Genomic DNA, 20140 nt, shown 5'->3' on the forward strand with positions numbered 1-20140 from the left:
AGATCTGACACTGTTCAGCCTAGAGAAGAGAAGGCTCAGGGGGCTGGCATCAATAGATGGATATGTGAAGGAAGGGTGCACAGAAGCTGGAGCCAAGTGCTTTTCAGTGGTGCCCAGTGACAGGACCAGAGGCAATGGGCATAAACTGAAACACAAGAGTTCCTGTATGAACATCAGTTAAAACTTTTTCACTGTGAGGGTGACCAAACACTGTCACAGGTTGCCCAGGAAGGTTGTGGAATCTCCCTCCTTGGAGATATTCAAAAGCTGTCTGGATATGTGCCTGGGCAACTTGCTCTAGGGAACCCCTGCTTGAGCAGGACGTCCAGAGTTCCTTTCCAACCTCAAACATTTGGCAATTCTGTGATTCTCTCAAGTGATGGAGTGCACAGAAACTGTCAACTATTTTATTCACTCTTGGCAGGCGTTTTTGACAAGGCTGAAGGCCTTTCATGCTTTCTGGCACCCTAACAATTTCTTTGTTTTCTCAGTGGAAGGGGCTAAAGCAATCTTCTTTGGAATACTGTGACTTCTTAGGGGTTCATCCATCTTGGCTGGTGCAATGCCTACTGCATAGAAACACCGTTTTTCAGATTGGTTTTGTAGAAACGAGCCCAATCCTCTACCAGTAATCATTCCTCCTTACTTGATTTTGTCTTACCTGTGTCTACCATGGGCTCTTCCTGAAGCTCGCTCTCAGAAATCATTTTAGTAGCAGCTTTTTAGATTGCTTCAGCAATTAAGTATCTTCTGCAAGAATATTATGCAATATTAATACTCCATACTTAATAAAAGGAATCTGGGAAATGAAGCACTGCTGCAGGAGAAGCAACAGTTGCTATGAAGATCCTCTGGGAGGCATGCCATGCTGACAGTATGGAAAGGAGAGTACTTTAAAGGAGCCAAGAAAGAATGGGCTAAGGTCAAGAGTAGCTCTTCTTTGTATTGTCTGACCAGGAGTTCTCCAGTTTAATCTTCTGAAAAGACTGTGTATGATATATAGAAGACTAATAGAAATGTTACTCCTTCATAAAATATCTGAAATCTGGCTTAATATTCAGAAGGTAGACTAATTATTAAAATGCTAGATAATCACATCAATAACATTTCCCTAAGACCGGTGTTTACTGTATTTTATTAAAAGTATATAAGATAAATATATGCAGTTATGTGCTAGAAATTGATAAAGTGCTATCAGTTTCACACAAACCAGCATTATCTTGCATTAAACTCTCACAATGCATTCGTTACTCTCAATATGTCAGTGGTAACACCAATCTAGCTTAAGCTAATTTATGTGAAACATTTTTCTTCAGTTAAATGAATCCAAATAAATCAGCAAGTAACAGTGTTAATTACTCTTTTCAAACATTAAGTTGCAGATTTCATTTCACAGACTTGTTTCTCTCTATGTTATTCTAAAGCAAATTACCCAGTAAAGAAGGACATTTCTTTGTCAAGGACAAGAGAACTGGTATTGACATTATACCACATGTTTTGCAAACTAATTGCCTGTGTGGGTCTGGCTGGGATGAAGTTAACTTTGCTATGGTGCTACATTTTGGATTTGTGGCTAAACCACTGTCAATAACACACCAGTATTTTGGCAGTTGCTGAACCATGTCTGCACAGGATCAAGGCATTTTCTTTTACCACACTCTGCCTCTGCAGTAGCTAGGCTGGGGGTGAATAAGAACTTGGGAAGAGACATAGCTGGCACGGTTAACCTGAACTGACTGTAGGGATATTTGGTACCACTGAGCCCTCTGAACTTTGCCCCATCAACACATGCCGTACTGGCCTAGTGCTTTTAATAACTACATCATTTTAGTTCTGCTACTTTTGCGCCACCATATTTGTTTTGCTAATGAAAGCAAGCCAACCTCTAAGCACCTTGTTTAATAAAATTAAGGACTATACATGCAAGCACACATAGACATACATATACAGCCAGCAAAACTTCACCACTGCTGGTCCATTTTCCTCATAGCCACCTTTTCTCCCCTTTTGCTAGCATTCTATAGACTTTGCCAAGCAGATAGAAGAAGCACTTTAGTCAAGCTGGAACTCATCCAGTGAATTCCCTAGTTGTTTTCCCACTGAAGCTTAGTACACACAAGTCTTGAAGGCATGAGGCCCTAATCTGAGCATCATAGCTTTGCAGTAGCTTCATCCAGAGGTGAACCCATCACTCCCTGGAATGGGCAGCTATGTTTTCTCACAGAAATTCAGACAGCAAGTATGCAGGAGATGGCATTGTGAAGAACATTAAGTCACACCTGAAGCATAAGTCCCATGCTGTAGGAAGTCCAGTGTCTCAGTCAGGCATTTCATCAAATTCGTTCAGCGAGCTATTTTTGGAGATAACCATTAAATAAGTAATTCATTCTGCCTCAGAGAAAATAAAGACAATGAAAACATTGCCAAGCCAATCCTCCTCCTTCCTCTGTACAAAGGTTACAGTACAACACATACATCTACAAGGGATACAGTTATCTCAGGGGCAACGCAAAAAGAAGGGCCAGTACCACCATGACTGACAGTCATACACCTATTAAACTCACATAAATACCAGGACGCCATGAGGTCTGCTGCTGGTGTTATCGATGCTCCCTTTCTGCAAAACAATACCTTCTCCTTTCCCAACGCTCAGCACTGTGCCCTGGGTTCAGCTAGGAGGGGGTTACTTTTCACAAGAAGCTAGGAGGGGACACAGCCAGGATAGCCCAACTGAACTAGCTATGGGGAAATTCAATACCATATCATGTCATATCTCAGTATATAACTGTGGGAGCTGGCTGTGGGGAGGAGAGATGGCTCAGAAAGATGGGCTGGCGTCAGGCTCAGGGTGGTGAGTCATTGCGTTTTGTATCAGTTGTTTTATATCTATTATTTCATTAGTATTATTGTTATTACTGTTGTCTCTTCTCTTGTGTTTTTCTATTAAACTGTTCTTATCCCAGCTCCTGAGGTTTTAGTTTTTTTTTTTCCAATTCCCACTCCCATTCCATTAGGGGCAGGAGTGAGCAAGAGGCCACGTGGTGCTTCGTAGTTGGCTGGGCCTAAACCATGACAGCACGTCTGGATACTAGGTGTAAAAGATGGGTTGGGGAAGACAGGAGGGAAATGGAAAGCTTTACACCAGCTTGCTTGGTTGGCAGAACAGATAGAATACATGAGGTCTTCTGATAAATGCTAGACTTTGAAGGAGAAAAAAAATCAGAATATCCAGAACTTATAGCAACTACATTGCTCTGCAGCTAGCCCCATTCTCTTGTTTTAATAACTATTGTAGTAAATTAGGAAAATAATCCAGATTTGCGAAATGATTAAGGACACTGCAATCCTTCCCAAACATTTTTTAATATGATCATACTTTCTAGACACTATAGTCAGTCTAAACTCTTCCTTTATGGGCTACTCTTCTGTCTACCCCTGTTCATCAGATTACTCTTGTGCAAGAGGCAGCTGGGGGCCTTTTGCACTGGAATTGAAAGTGGTGAAACAAACTGCTTTGGTAGGGCCTGGTTCAGAAGTGCCAGCACACAGTGAAAATACTGTGGTTATTTTTCATTGTAAATGAGTGACATTGGGGAAAAAAGCATAATGTTAGGTAATTCAAGTTTCCATTTTCTGCTTCCGTAACTTTATGTCAATTACCTTCATGTGTACAAACTTTAAGGGTTTATCAGTTCTAAGAGACATGTAATACCCAACAGAAATGTAACATCCCCCCCATATACCTTAAAAACAAGTGGCACTTTTGTTGAATTTACAACAAAAATGTTGTATCTTGTACAATTACATGATATGTAAATAATTCAGCAGATTTCAATACTAGAATTTAATGTTAACATCCATCTTATTCTCATTTACATGACCTGAGAGCATTCGAAGGGGTAGCAGACACGGTGCAAGACATGAGCCACATGACTAATAGCTCTGAAGCAGAAAAACTGTCCAGTCAGAGCAATTTTAAGTTAGTACTGTAAATATCTCTCCTGCGCTGAAGCAAGATCTCAGTCACTGTCAAAAATTTCATACATCAGTTGTCCAGTCCAGTTATCTGCTCCTGTTTTCATACTTCACTATTACAGACAAAAAAAATACTTTTCTGCCCATCTTCCTCAATTTTCTACTTCAATGAAAAATTCATGTGAATTTAGAATTCAGAGTTTCATACAGATATGATTACCCATGCATTGCTTATTTCTATACCCTACCTTAACTACAAGAACTTTATGAAAGCTGAAGATCCATCAAATAATGTAGTGAAAAGTATTTCTAACTTACTTAAAAGCAATTTCCAGTTTACTCACTAGAGCTCCTAGACGCCTCTATGGTTACTGAACAAAAGTCTTCCTTTGTTCTCATTAGGTAGGAATTGTAAGGCTTGCACATAAAGTAATTGGATTTTTTCCCTCTTCATTACCTGCGTGCAATAAAACTTGCAAGACAGCATAAACGTTTGAGAATTCCCATATGAGAAAATAATGTTAGCAATTTACTATAAGCTTGCAATAGGCTTGTAAATATGATTTTTCCTGACAGCTCATATACTTCTACTACACAAGTTAGTTTAGTCTGTATCTATTTACAGCATTACTCATGTAGGTATCCTAGAATTTTTAAAGAATGTTTTTATAGCTTTTGTATCTGACACGTAAATAAGTAAGAACTAATCATTTCATAATACTGAATTTAAATCACGTTAAAGATGAAGCATGCTATTCTGTTTACCTTCCTGTAAGACACCAGCTTTTTTTTCTTTAGACTTGCAACTAAATATGAAGAAATTTAGAAATCAGAGTAACTCTTCAAAACTTGGGATATGTTTAGCATGTGATGAACTTCTATTTTGCCTAACTAGCAATAAAGACAGAAAGCAAGTATACTATATTGAATCACAAGATATACTACAGTAGTATCATTATGAAGTTGTACAGATGACTCAGCATGCAAAGTGACGAATATCTAGTCAAGAGAAAAAACTGCATGTCAACAACAAAAAAAAAGGAAAAAAAAACCCTCCCACTGTCTTGTTTATAAAACTAGAACTCCCTCAAACAAGCAGCTAATCTAAGGGCAAAATATAACTTTATAATTTAAGAGTCTATTGCGATTATTGCAATGAATCACTCCCAGATACTGAACTACTCACACTGATGTAGATCAGCTAATTTTAAGGCCATTTATACCAAGCAAGACAACAAAAACAAATTGCCTCTTTTGTTGTTGGCATTTTTGTTTGTTTGGTTGAGATTTTTCCTGTTTTTTGGGGGTTGTTTCTTTCTGTTAACTAGGGTTCTGTGCACATGAAGGTCATTCAGTCGAAACACACTCCCGAAGGAAAAAAAAAAATTAAGTGGTCCTTAATCCACATATCCACTTTAAAAACATAAGTATATGGATTTAATTATATTTTCACTGTTAGGGCAAGGTTTTGTACAAGATTATGTAAAATGTGTTATATCTTTAGTCATCTGAATTAAAAACTCCATGGCAGAACTAACAGAGAGCTGCACCATAATCTTATTCCATTAATAAGATTTTATCTTGGTCTAGGCTAATATACTAATTTCTGTGAAAAGTAGATTAAAACTATTCCTTTGTTATTACTTATTGACCACCCAGTACTATTGTTTTATTTTAACTGAATTTAAAATGTTAGGTTAGGTCTCATTTACTTTAGTCAATGCATTCCAAGAAGTCTTAAAATTTTTCATGTCTCATACCCACTGAATCAGTTCAGCTCCTTTCTAATGCATCAGACATTCTCAGATGCCCTTTTACCTTGCTCAAAACAAGGTAGACAACTGTAGAAGCATAATTTCAAAAAATGAAGTTTTTCTTTCTTTTTATACTGAGTCCTGAGACTATGTCAAAATATCAAAGATTAAATCTTTAAATTATTCTATTCATGCATTAAATCGATATAATGAAAACCATATTTGACATACTAGTTGTATGCATTCATTTTCAACTGTATTATGTTCTTAAAGCTGTCAAGTTCAGAAGAGAGTCTGAAAAAAACAGGGCAAAGCTGTTTCTCCTAAGTTTGGCACCTGAAAAAGCATCAAAAGATTGCAAGATGATTGCAGGGTAACAGTCACAACAAGAAGTAGGACACTGAAGCTGAGCTAGATGGCAAAACTGCGGAGGACAAGCACATAAACTGAGTGCAGAGGTATCAAAGTTTTCTAGGGATTCTAGGGGCAAGGATTTGAGCAGAGTTTGCTGCAGCTCTAAATCTTTGAAATGGTTGAATCAGAGCCCAGAAGCAGAGACCTGTTTACAAGGACACAAAAGGCAGAGGTAAAAGCTGTTTATCAACCCTTTTCCTATTTTGTATTATCTTGTCATGGAACTTGATTTAGATAAAATGCAAGCATTCTACTTTTAATACAATAAAACCTATTTTAAAAATCTTTTAGAAGAAATCGTTATGAAGTAGAAAATCTAGACAGATCCATCTTAAAGCCACAGCTGATCCAGTGTCCCATTATGACATCTATAAATCGGATTAGGGTCAAAGTGTTTTAATGCATTTCAGTTTGCAAGCTGTGAAATGGAATGAATATGGTTTGCATTTTTATAAGCTGTTTTAAGTGTATCCTCAATTTGAGAACCACATATTATGGTTATATGAACTCAGCTTACATATTTCTACTCCATTTCTATTGAGCTCATTAGCTTGGGCAAGATTACAATAATGCAGTTATTTTTTTTTTGAACAATTAGTTCCAGTTCCTCATTAAACTGTTTTCTTTTATAACTTTCCTTCTGAAAACCTTTTGAGTCATACGTAATACATCAGTGTACCCAATCAGAATTAAAGGCTATGTATTTGTAATTCCTTCTTCATACATCTCCAGACAAGAATGAGCTGTTTCAGACATGGCAACTGACTGAGCTCACAGCAAAAAAACAATCTAATACAAGCATTGTTTTCCATCCCTATTTGTAAAGGTATGCTTTGCAAGCTTTTCCTTAACAAAAGTGCCTTTTGGCTGACAAATGCTTTTTGCATGAAACTGAAGTTCACCCAGTATTAAAACCCTGCACCCTTAGCCAGTCACCAGCTCAGATCTTGGATCTTTCCAGATGCTGGTACCCTACTCCCTGGCTAGTCCAATGTGCTGGCTGTTACTCGTGTCTGAGCACAATGAGTGTCTCCAGCAGCTTGTCTTAGACATGCTGCCTTTGCAATATGTCTATTTGCTTCTAGCTGAATGTCTCTGCAATTGCTTACCCCTACATTCCTCAAACCTGCAATGTCCTTCCAGTGGTCGACACCAACCTCTTATGCTCCATGTCTACAACCATTAGCTGTACTCGTTCCTTCTGCCAGTCAGGTTTTTGTTTGTTTTTGGTTTTGGTTTTTTTTTTTTTCCTTGGTTTTGTTCTCATTTCAAAGTTAACCACTTTGAAACAATTACCTTAGAAGCTAATTACTTGTAGCCTATCACAAAAAAAAGCAAAATGGATTTTCCTTGACTTGAGTAAACTCCATCTCCTTTGTCTTCACCCTCCGTATCACTGTATCTTTAACACCAACTCTCAAGAAGCATGTCTAGTCAGCATCCAGTCTAGCAGTCTACATCTCAGCTGAAAATGAGTCAATCTTCTTTCTGTTTTTACTCCTCCAGTTTAAATAACATGAGCCTATATGAAATTTCTGGATATTCTGAAAATGAGTATTTAAATTATCCTTACAAAATCTAAGGATTGCTAAAACTTTTTAGATTCGCAGCTGCAAAGCTTCTGAAGTTCTACAACTAACCCTTCAAAGTGATATCACAAGAGCTCTGACTTCTTTGTTCAGGGACTCATTTTAACATTTATGCTGAAATTCCACCAGAACGTTCTTTCACACCACTAAAACAGCCCACGTTTAAACAAAGGAAAAAAGATACACTGATACTCTACTTAGAGTGTAAACCAAGGATTCAGGACACAAGACAACAAAATCTGTGGAGTACCGTGAGCAGAAGTTACATGTGTTGCTCTACAATGCAAAATACAGTATCTGCTGAGCAGAAAAGCCAGCAGTACCTTACTCTGATACGACGTACAGTATCCTCAAGTCCAACAAGACCATACTTGTTGAGCAGAGAGGCAGGACAGATTTATTTTTCAACAGTACACTGACATGCATGGGGATCAACCTCAGAACTGTCCTCATTTTGTAGCTGCAAGGTGTCCATTTTATAAAGGAAAAATTTCAAGTAAAACTGAAAGACAAGCCCATCCAGTTGCAGCCCTTTTTCAACAGAGACAGGAGGCAATTGATGGCAGGTGGGTTAACAGTGTTGATTGATATATAAGGAATTTAGCATTAAAGAGATCCTAGTTATTTGAGCAACTAGGTAACTGGTGACTTATTTTTGTACCATACTTACCATCTCACAAAACTATCTAGAGCAAGAAACCTGATTTTTTTTTCAAATTGTGTTAAAAGATCTTGCTTCTACCTTGATTCGCTTTTATCTGTACCACAGCTACATTGTTATCTTCCAAACACCTTTGAGTTAATTTTGTGAAGACATAATTATGTAACAGGATGTATGCCAGAGCCATAGAGTTTTCTGTCCAACTGTTAGAGTGCCATGAGCAACTACCAAAACATAGTAACAGTCCAAATAAATACTCCTTTTAGTAAAGAGCCGCACAATCAATACCTATGTCAACTACAAATTTAAACTGGAAGACACTGAAAGTTGGATGAAATCTCTTACAGCACTTTTGGTTATTTTTTTAAAATTAACTTAAAGCTTAAGCTAATGTTGGAGCTTTTGTCAGTGGCCTCAGAAGTTATTTTTCATTGAAAACAGAGTCACTATCTTAACTCTTACTTTAAAAGTAAGATTTGCACATCTGACAGTGCCTCCCACCACCCCATGGCCCTATCCTGAAGGTCACACACTGGAATGAGCTCTCACCCCTGAGGAGTGTAAGCACATTCTTCCCTTAAACACAGTAAAATGAAACAGGAGACACAAAGAGGCATTTGATTGCTTTGGTCATACTCCAACACGTGCACTATTTTAGGAAAACAAAGGAAGCCTAGTATTCAAAACAAGATAAGATTATTATTTTGAGTGACATTGTTTAAATTAAATGTCTTTTTCCTGTTACCAGCTTCATCTCATCCAGTCCTTACCCTTCTTTACATTCAGTTCCACGTATCAGTACTACTTCTGTAAAAATGTCATGCTTTTGTGTTCCTGCACATTTGATTGATTGTACGCTATCTCCTAACTAGTACTACCGTTTTTATAAAACTTTTTAGATGAGATTGCATATTTGCACTTTCAATCATGCATGCTCCTGTACTTTCAAATGTCTCAGAATGAGTAAGTAAGTTTTGGTTATATAGATGTTTTTATTTAAAGACAGCATTCATCCACAAATAAGGTTGATTTAGTTCATGCTTATTTAAATGTGCTCACTTTTTTTCTGTTCAATATACACGTAGGTATATATAGATGTTGCCTTCCTAATTGTTTCAAAGTCACCAAGCAAAAAGGTGAAGCTTATCATAAGTGAGGAGGAGAAACCTGAAAATGTCACCTGTTACTAAGTATTATTAACTGAAAATCCAGAGTAGTTATAGGTTTTGACCTTGCATGGAACAAAAAGATAACTGAGGATCAATTAAAACTGAGCACACTTAACAACAGCTTTATGTTAAAAAAAAAATTGGCAAGTTAAATAAAGTTAAATTTAACCAAAGCAGCCCAAACTCAAACTTATTCTCATAGTTTGAAGGTTGTATTTCTATACAATTAAAAAAAAATGCATTAAAATAGTGTTCTGCTGCAGACCAGAGTTCAGAGGATCAAGCTGATACAGAGAACACACACTGGTATGAGTTAAAAACCGTGGTACCCTTCCTGTAGGTCGACTCCTCTTTCAACCCTAAAAAGACAAACACCCCATCTGACAAAAAAAAAAAAAAAAAGGTTTTCTTTCATTTGCTTCTACCTGCAATATCTATTTCTTATTTTCTTTGTCTACAACTCCCACTATGTAATAAGAGCCATGACAGATTAATTTCATTAAGTAGGACTATTTTTCAAGGCAATCCTCAAACATAAGGAGTCCTTTGTTATCTGCAAAGGGAATGAATTGCACAGTTTTGGGAAGAATCTAATTTGATTTTCCTTTCCCTAGATTAGCATTAGAAGCAACCAAAGAACCCAAAATAATTTGATCTCTTCCCTAAGAGTCAAAAGGTATGATGAGAAATGTAAAACCAGGCTAGGACAGTCCCATAAAATACAGACTGAGAAAACAAGAAGCCTTAAAACCCTCCACTCCCCCATGGGGGTAGGAAGCAGGGAAACAGGTTGTCCTGTGTCTTACCACACACCCCTAAATCCTGATCTTTAACTCATATCTACTTTTCTGAACTTGCAAAAACAAGGACTAAGAATGTAAATAAGACTATGTATTCAACCAGAGGGCAAAACATTTCTATTTTTCTGTTCCTGTGATAAACACTTGATTGCTTATATATTATAATAGAAATTTAGATTACATTTTATATAAAAATATAAAGAAAGAACACTTAAAAATGAAGTAACTCAGAAAGGCAATATTGTTTAGAAAACTATGGAAACATTAGCAACTATTCAGGTGATTGGGCAAATATATCATCAATACGGTGTCAAAATAAAACATTTAGAATGTTTAACATGTAATTCCGTAGTTAAATTATTGTTCAGGTCAATATTTGTGAGTCAACTTATTACTACAACTTAAATGTAAACAACTAAATACATCACTTCCACCAAACTGGTGTTTCAGTGGACACGAAAAATTCACAGTCTCTCATTATTCCACACATTCTTACAATGCCACTCTTATCTTAAAAAAATTGAATGCTTACTCTAAAGAATTCTATTTAATTTAAATGTCTAGAAATTTAATTCTGAAGAACTAAATGCTTAGTCTATCTTAAAGAATTGAAGAACACTAGAACACTATTTGTTCCAGATCATTTCTCCTTGTACAAAATTATAAAGATTATAATTTGGCATACTTTAGGTAAGTAAAAAACATCTCCAGATGTTTTTAATGAGGACTAACAGTTCCTCTTTTCTCACTTGTCCAGACAGGTTGATTCTTTGAGGGAGTTTTAGATGTCTTTGAGAGAAAAAAACCCAAACAAGCAAACAAACCCACCACCCTAATAAGCGACATTAAGTTCTTCCTATTTGTTTCAATAAATATTTGACATGGTTTTCCTATATGAAGGGGGAAAGCTGCTAACTTGCCCTCACTTTTGAGGGGTTCTCTATCACTTTTAAAAAACAAACTTATGTCAGTACCTGCATAACACAGGCCATCTGGTGCTGGTTGGTACCAGCTGACTGAGAGACAGCTGCTCACTGTTATTGCTGAGTCTAAGCTGGCAATTTAGTCTCCAGTTTGGGGAAGAAAAACAGCTTTTGATATACTACCATTGAAAGATAACCTCTAATTGACCCATTCCTGTCACTTAAATCAACTCCGTACACAAACGAGAGCCAATTTCAAACTCAAAATGCAATATAATAAAACAAACTAAACTCTCAGTGGCAAATATTACTACAGTTAATCAAGTTTAACTGCTGCAATCCTTCAGAAACATTCATCATCCTGATATGTTCAGCAGAAAGAAAAAAGTCTTAACTTTGAATGTCAATATTAGTTTGCAAAACCACAAGTAGTTTGTGGAAAAAGAAAAAAAAAAGGTTGTTCTTTAGATCCTAACCATTTAACATTACTGTCCCAGTACAACACGATCTTGTATTAAAAAAAAACCTTACTTTCAAAAAATTAGATGTGGTTTCAGGGTAGTTATTGCCCTCAATATGCAGCATTTTACAGTGAAAACGTCACAATATTTTCATTAAAGTCTTTGGCTGACATGAAACCTCTAAAATAAACAGCACAGAGAGCTACACAGTGTTGAACCCAAACACCTCAAAAGCATTCAGTGCAATGAACTTACCTGAACCTTCTAATTTTGGATATCAGAAATACTTGCCAAGTTTTCCGCGGACAGTTTTCTGAATCACTTCCAGCTTAATTCTGGAGTGCTAGCACTGACACACATCAGGTTTTCTTCATTTAAAAATTAAGCTATATAAAAAGTCAAACCCTACAAAAATCTGAATGTTCAGGCATGAATGAATATTCCCTTTACTTTGGGAACACCTCAAAGCCTCAGGACATCATACCTAGTTATGCCTTTGTCTCAGTTTGTACCGCAGATGGACATAAAAAGATATGCCTTGAAAAAGCCTAGAATAGTCCTAGCTGCTCTGAAATTCAAGAAGCCATTCATACAGGGCAAAGTTCTATGTTCTAAACAGTGCCATGCAAGTGCCTTTACTAAAAGCAGCATTACTCTTTATACCCTTTGACCATTCCCAAACACAGTTTTCCTCGGGCCGTTCCCTGCAGTCTTTGTTTGGGAGCACCCAGTCTCCCCAGTTCACATGCTGGCCATGTCCCAGCCATGTCCCTCACAGCCCTGCTCCCTCAGCCCCCATGACCAGACTGGACCCCATTCTCCTACCCTTCTGGGCTTCCTTTCAGTGGAGAACAGGTTCAGCGTGGATGGGGTGCACAGAGCCTGCTCCAACCTGCTGCATGAAGAAGCAGCACAGAGCTTACCTAAAGTTTTCCCCTGTGCTATGAGCAGAAACTACCTAAAATGACCACAAAGTTTAAATTTCAGTTCAGAAAACCACTATGAGGCTTTGGTAGCTTCCTATGACACCAGTAGAATATATAGGCTACCTATTATTCTTAGAGTCACCAAATGACTGTAAATTGAGCACATTCAATTACCCAAGTACCGATAAAAATACTTTAAAATAATTTTTTTAATGGCTATTAAAAGCCTAGCTGTTTTTTCTCACCTACAAATTAAAAGTTTTCATGTGTTACCATCAGCAAAACATGTAAGAGGGGTGGTCACTACTGACTTTCTTCCCTCTCTACTACTGAAATGGGCTCTTAAAGTATCAGATTTACATTCCTAGTCAATTTAAAATCCGTTATTCTTAATTGGCCCATAAGAAGCATTAAGAAGCAAGCGAGTAGCTATTATTCCTGTAATTTAATACAATTTTATATTGCTAAAATTGGTGTTTCTGTTGATTGCAAACAAGCTGGGCTTTGATTGGACACCTCAGCTCCAGGTAACCTGGCCCCAGTTTTCATGTCGGGAAGAACTCCAGAAGTGTTTTAGCAGTTTTCTTGCCTTTTTTTTTTTTTTTTTTCCCCCTTTTTCTCTGAAGATACTGCAAGGATAAAGTTATTTTAAGCATTAGCACTGAGTAAACAAGGTCTGTAACTGTGGCAGTGGCACAGGGAGAGGGGGAGGAAGGACCCTGGGCAAGTTATACAAGTTTCTCAACTTTCTTCAAGTAGACTGAAAAAAAAAAAAAAAACAAAAAAACCCCACAGCTGCCAGTACCTTGGCAATGCCATTTATTTAATTTTATTAAGAATTCTGCAGAGCTGTTGTGGAACATCATGTTGTTGGCTGCTTCCAATACAACACTAATCACTGGACTAGACTCAATCTGCAGCTAACAAAGTAAGACCCTGTTATCACAGCATCACAGTATGGTAAGGGTTGGAAAGGGACCTCTAGATATCATTTAGTCCAACTCCCCTACCTGTTAATTTTGACACAGAAAGTGGAACATCCTAGAAAAATAGTCAAACAAGTATCCTTGCTACTCGCTATTCTGCAGTATGCTCTCTCTGATCTCGAGGAAATTCTGCTCTACATTTGAAATCACTGTCTCCAACTCCAACATTCATAAAAAATGTTTCCCATGAAACCTGCTTTAAGAAAAGGATGATTCTTACTGAAAAGCAGTTTCAGTAAGAAAGCCTACTGTCATTAAATCAGTTAAAAGATTTTCTGTTCTCTTATCTAACCACGCTGAGCAACAAATTATCTCTTATGCCAGAATTACGTGACACGTTAACATAATATTGGAATAATAAAGTTTATCAATGCTACAAGCTTTCAGAAAATGCATCAGAAATCACGCTACACGTTCAGCTTGTTAAAGGCTAAAGATCAGTTAGTCACTGAGGAAAGGCTCCTAACTGCACAGGTGTAGGAGCAGATCAGTCAGTTCTAGGAAACATAGATCAGAACATAGGAACTGAATGTGAACATTTTTATTTTTTACGATGCATGTTCTTGTTTTAAGTGCTAAGAAATGTAAACTCAATATAAGATATGAAAAAAGAAGACAATATGAACATAAGACTTGTAGGAGTACATCCCACTTGTAAAGAGACATGAAGTTTTGTATAGCTTCATTTCTACTTTTGCCCAGACAGGCTGTGGATGCCCCCTCCCTGGAGGGGTTCAAGGCCAGGCTGGATGAGGCCTTGAGCAACCTAGTCTAGTTGAGAGGCGTCCCTGCCCATGGCCAGGAGGTTGCATTAGGTGATCTTTAGGGTCCCTTCCAACCTAAGCCATTCTATGATTCTAAGGTTTATGATACTTTTTACTTTTTTAAAGCCTGTCATTTTTTCCACCTTTACTCATTCCTCTACAGAACAGCTAAAACACAGCTTGAATTACTTTAATCAAGAGAGGTCTCAAAACTGTAGCAGAACTGCCAATTGCTTGGTCACATATCTTTAATTCATTTGCTTCCCAAGCCCAGGATGTCTAAACTGGAGATAAAACATGCCTGCAATAAACGTGACCAGAGACTTCACATATTAAGGGTTCTTATATTCTGTTTCCTTCTCCAGAAAGCTGAGAACTGGAATAAATAGCCACCTGCTGTTTGATGTGGTTGCTGAAAACATGACACTATGGTCAAGACACCAGCATTCCCCTATTGATTCAACATGCAATATTTAAAACATCCTACAGACGGTCTCTAACCAGGTGAGAAGTGTATCATTATTAGTCAAACTAAGAAGAATATTAATGTTTATCAGCTCCCTGAAGCAGAATCATACCACAAAAGCAGCACTGTATTATTATATGTATTATCTCACCAGTACTTTCTAATGGAAATATCAAGCATTTGATATAGGTCTCTTTGCATTCTAGAATGTGCCTGCCATTTTCTAATGTGTAAAGTTTACAGGCTGTGCCTAAAATAGTTTGTTCTGAATGATCCTTAAAAGCCTTGAAAAGCCCAAGCTTTAAGAATCTCTTAAATTAAAAAGATGACACGTAGATGAGTTCCATTTGAGCAACCAGTGCTGACACATTAATAAGGCAGTGAAATGAAATATGCTGCAGTATTTCAAACATTTTGCAGCTGTTATAACAGCACTGTTCTCTGATGCAGATATATTTACCAAAATCCTACATTTTGTAGTACAAGCATTTTAAACCAAAATACTTCTTTTTATCTCCTTAATCATTAACTGATTATCAAATGACATTTCAAATGTGAATCTAATCAGTGGCATTTGAATTGTTTTTTATTTCAAGTATTAGGGTAGTCCCTCAGCTGTAGCTATGCGCTGTCATCTTTCCTTCTCCCCTAGCCAAGTGAGAGCCCAGCCGTGCGATAAGGTTCAGGCATCCTTGCAAAGGGAAACCCTCTCTCCCTCAGACCAAAACGAGATCTTTGGGTTTTAGAAAGTTAAAAAGTTTCCAAACCACAGGAATGTTTTTAGCCTTTGTAATTAAAGTATATTGCTTTCCAAGGACCAGAATAAAACTGGATGTCCTTGTAAAATCTGAATAAACAACAATTTTAATATTTTTATTCTCATCCATAAATATGCTTTAACCTCCTATCATTCAAATAAGGATATCCTTGTTCACTAGCTCAGTGAAGCTGCATAAATTGTCATAACAAAGTTTGCTCCTGTGTTACCTTATTCCAAAACTGCTTTCCATTTTCATAAAAAAAGATTATTTGTATTGGGGAGGAAGTGTCGTGTGCCCCCCCTACAAAGTGTGCACATACTTTTGTATCTTGTTTTATTATGCAAAATAAACAACTTCTATTTGAAAACTGAACTAGAAATGCATCTGCAATCATAATCTATGAATACACAACATTTTTCATAATTATAACACAGCAATACTGGGGAATAAACTGGCAGATGGTGACTCCAATGTGTTCTGCAGACTACACTGCAGATCAGAACATGCTAATGGATTCACATCATCTGAGAGAGGACATCTGTCTTAGAAGAAATTATTGTATTTAATACTTAAATTACCCATTCCATTTTTGTATTAATATTAGCTCTATATGGAAGTGTACATGATTTAATTTTACCTATGTTGCTAAGGCTGCCCATTATGTACCAATATAGCTGCATAAAGAAACACCTTTACTGGTTTGTCTGTCACATTCTGTGATATGATCTGGTTTGATATTTTCCAGTCACCTAGACTAGAGCTAGAAATTCAGTTCTGTAAATTACACACGTATGTTTAAAATGGATTAATTTATGCAAGGCAGTATATAGTTACCACACAGCACTCAAGAAAACAGAAAATTTTCTGTGTAATAATAGCATCTTAAAAACCTCAGTTATCTGAGCTTAAATCTTAACAAATCCTAACTCACTTCCCTCCTCCCCCAAACACATTCCTTATTGTATGGTCAACCAACCTCTGTATGCAACCAACAGTGTAAGTAAACCATTGACATGCATTATATGGATTACTAGTCATATACACACATATATACACACACATTAAAAACTTAATTTTCTTCCAAATCTTTGTATATATCTAATACTATGGGGTATTTTTAAATAACTTGAAAAAATAAACTCTTCTTACCTTTTCAACTGCTAACTGTTTTGATGGTTTTTCTGATTCTCTCTCTCTCTTTTTCTCGTCTTTCTTTTTTTCTTTTTCCTTCTGAAAGAAAAAGGGGCATTTTGCTAGTACTCAGTAACAATGTATTTGCAAATATATTGAATGTCCAGTCATATAAAATATAAACAGAGATCTTCAGTTACACACTCTCAGTTCAAATTTTATGCTTCTATCTGCTCTACTTCCAGAAGTGACTCATTTTGCTCAAATAGTACTACTAAAAATATTGTAACTGAGAATTCAGGAAATTTACTATTTCACCTGCTCATCTGCATTTCTTCTTATAAGCAGCAGAAAAAAAGAATGAGTGCTGTTTCTCCTAAACTAAGTAGATCTAAGACAAAAAAATCCCAAACATCTACAAGTTCTCCATTAACTCTGATAACCTCTGTCGTTAAGGCAGATGCCAGTCTCTTTGACAAAAGAATTAAAGTAAGGTGATTTGCATGCAGCGCTCTGCAGAGAGTTACTTATTTTTAAAAGCTAATCTAGTAGTCTTTAAAAAATACTCCTGGATATAAAAAGTTGACCTAGGCCACGTGACAGACTCACTGAGTTATAAAACATTAAGTTGTTCCAAAAGGATATTGTAATGTAATGATGTTACACAAGTTTTTTCATTTTAGTTTTGACTGAATAAATGGGGCAATATTACAGACCCCGTATGACTGCAGAAAAGCATAAAATAGTCCTTAAGGCATCATAACATCCAGAAGATAGACTTCTTAGGCCAGCAATTGCTTTTACATGGTGTTAGTAGTGATTTTTAGACCTAGCCTCTGTCTGCATTTACCTTGTACAACTACAGTACAGTACTTGTGACTATACCTGAACACCAAAATGGATGGAACAAGAGTTTACCATATGTAATAAAGGAGATGAGACAGTAGCTCCTAAGTGTTCTTTTAGTCTTTAGACTTGGATCCCTTTCTTCCAAGCATCAAAACAGCTTTGCTCTACAAGACACTGCTTTTTAGTATGCTTCCCAACATTAGGAAGAAGTTTGAGAAGTTAGATAGCTGTCTATGCAACTCCATTATGAAAAAGAAAACAGATTACCAGGCTACAGGTTTCTGTCAATAAGGATTTTTTTTTTTCCCTGTCCTGTATCAAAAATAGTGTGGCCAGCAGGACTAGGGATGTGATTGTGCCCCTGGACTCGGCTCAGGTGAGGCCATAGCTTGGAGTACTGGGTTCAGTTTTGCGCACCACAGGATAAGTGCACAGTATAAGTGCTGGAGTGGGTCCAGAGAAGGGCAACAAAGCTGGTGAAGGGTCTGGGGAACACGTCTTATCGGGAGCAGCTGAGGGAACTGGAATTGTTTTGTCTGGGGGAGAGGAGGCTGAGGGGAGACCTTACTGCTCTCTACAACTCCCTGAACGGAAGCTGTAGTGAGGTGGGTGTTGGTCTCTTCTCCCAGGTTACCAGTGATAGGACAAGAGGAAATGGACTCAAGTTGTGCCAGGGGAGGTTTCGAATAGATATTAGGAAGGATTTCTTTACTGAAAGAGTGGTGAGGCATTGGAACAGGCTGCCCAGGGAGGTGGTGGAGTCACCATCTCTGGAGGTGTTAAAAAAATGTGTAGGTGTGGCACTTGGGGACATGGTTTAGTAGTCATGATAGTGTTAGGTTATGGCTGGATTTGACGATCTTAGGCCTTTTCCAACATCAATGATTTTGTGATTCTATGCAATATATATATTTTTTTTACATCTGCGTAACATGACATTTGGTTAAAATACTTCTAAGACTAAAATGAAGGTTCTTTTCTACTTTTTTTTGGCTTGTTTATTTGGGGGGGACTGGGCATCGGAGGGAATCCAAGTAACACATTCTTTACAACTTCAAAGAATCAGTTTTCAGAACTTCCACCATATTTACCAGGTGGATTTGGGTTACTCAGCTGAGGTCACTCAAGTTCCAAGTAACACCTGTGAATTACGTCATCAGGCACTGACCTGGACACTCAGGTCTTGGCAAGTGAGACTATCATACCAAACACCTGCTTAAATGTGGGTGTCACTCAGGCAACAATTCCACAGTCAACAAATTGCAGTAAATGGCAATTTAGTAGGTCCGTTTTAAAAAAAAAGAAGCAGAGACCAGTTTGAATTTTAGTGAACGTAAGTTTGTATGACTGGGAGCAGTGTTTCATTTTGAGGCCATTGCCATGACCTGAGACTGGCAAGTTTACTGAACTAGGACTACAAATGCATGGCCATGCCTTTCAAACAAAAGCCTTTCTTCCATCACTGTGTCACCAATCCTTGTAACAACCTGCATTCTAAAGACTCCCAAAATCCTCTGACCATAATCACGTACTGCACACAAATATACTGTCAGAGCAATAACATTTCCAAAAGTCTTTCATTCCCTCTTCCCACTCCAGATTTCCCAAGCTGAATAATTTAAATAAACCTAGTCTCCTGTGGAAACTTTTCTACATCTTAGACAACTGTGATTTGATTTGTTTCCTTTCCTCCTGGGAAAGGTTGTTGGAAACGTCGTTAACAGTACACTTACTTTTCAAACTCAGTAGCTTAAGTGTACTTAAATATGTTTAAGTGAAAGCAGAGTTAAAGTTTTTGCACATTATCATCTTCAGGATGTCCTGATTTCCAGTTCGACTTCAACTTTTTTTAAAAAATATATTTTGTTAAATAAACTACACTTCTAGAGGAAAAAGTACTCCCCACCTCGAGTACTGCCTCCAGTTCTGGAGCCCCCATTACACGAGGGACGTGGACCTGCTGGAGCGTGTCCAGAGAAGGGCCACGAGAATGATCCCAGGGCTGGAGCAGCTCTCCTATGAGGACAGACTGAGAGAGTTGGGGCTGTTCAGTCTGGAGAAGAGAAGGCTCCGAGGTGACCTTATTGTGGCCTTCCAGTATCTTAGGGGGGCCTACAAGAAAGCTGGGGAGGGACTTTTTAGGCTATCGGGTAATGACAGGACTAGGGGGAATGGGGCAAAGCTGGCAGTGGGCAGATTCAGGCTGGATGTGAGGAAGAAGTTCTTCACCATGAGAGTGGTGAGACCCTGGAATGGGTTGCCCAGAGAGGTGGTTGAGGCCCCATCCCTGGGGGTCTTTAAGGCCAGGCTGGATGAGGCTCTGGGCAGCCTGATCTAGTGGGAGGTGTCCCTGCTCATGGCAGAGGGGTTGGAACTGGGTGATCCTTGTGGTCCCTTCCAACCCTGAGAGATTCTGATCTGTTTTAGCAGAGGACTTACTAGTGTTGGCTTAAGGGTTGGACTTGATCTTAAAAGTCTCTTCCAACCTAAAGGAATCTATGATTCTAAAAG

At 37.8% G+C, this 20140-nt stretch overlaps 1 protein-coding gene across 1 annotated transcript in view; it reads right to left on the reverse strand.

Moving 5' to 3' along the window:
* The window catches only part of SMAP1 (small ArfGAP 1), a gene marked incomplete at its 5' end in the record, with an annotated part of 71263 nt that overhangs the window by 30533 nt on the left and 20590 nt on the right, over positions 1-20140 (reverse strand). Inside the window, one exon of the mRNA XM_008944661.1 lies at positions 16799-16879. Within this exon, the coding sequence (XP_008942909.1) occupies positions 16799-16879 (81 nt within the window). The remainder of the gene's footprint in view (positions 1-16798; positions 16880-20140) is intronic.

This window comes from Merops nubicus, unplaced genomic scaffold, assembly GCF_000691845.1.
Source record: "Merops nubicus isolate BGI_N331 unplaced genomic scaffold, ASM69184v1 scaffold257, whole genome shotgun sequence".
Classification (NCBI taxonomy): domain Eukaryota; kingdom Metazoa; phylum Chordata; class Aves; order Coraciiformes; family Meropidae; genus Merops; species Merops nubicus.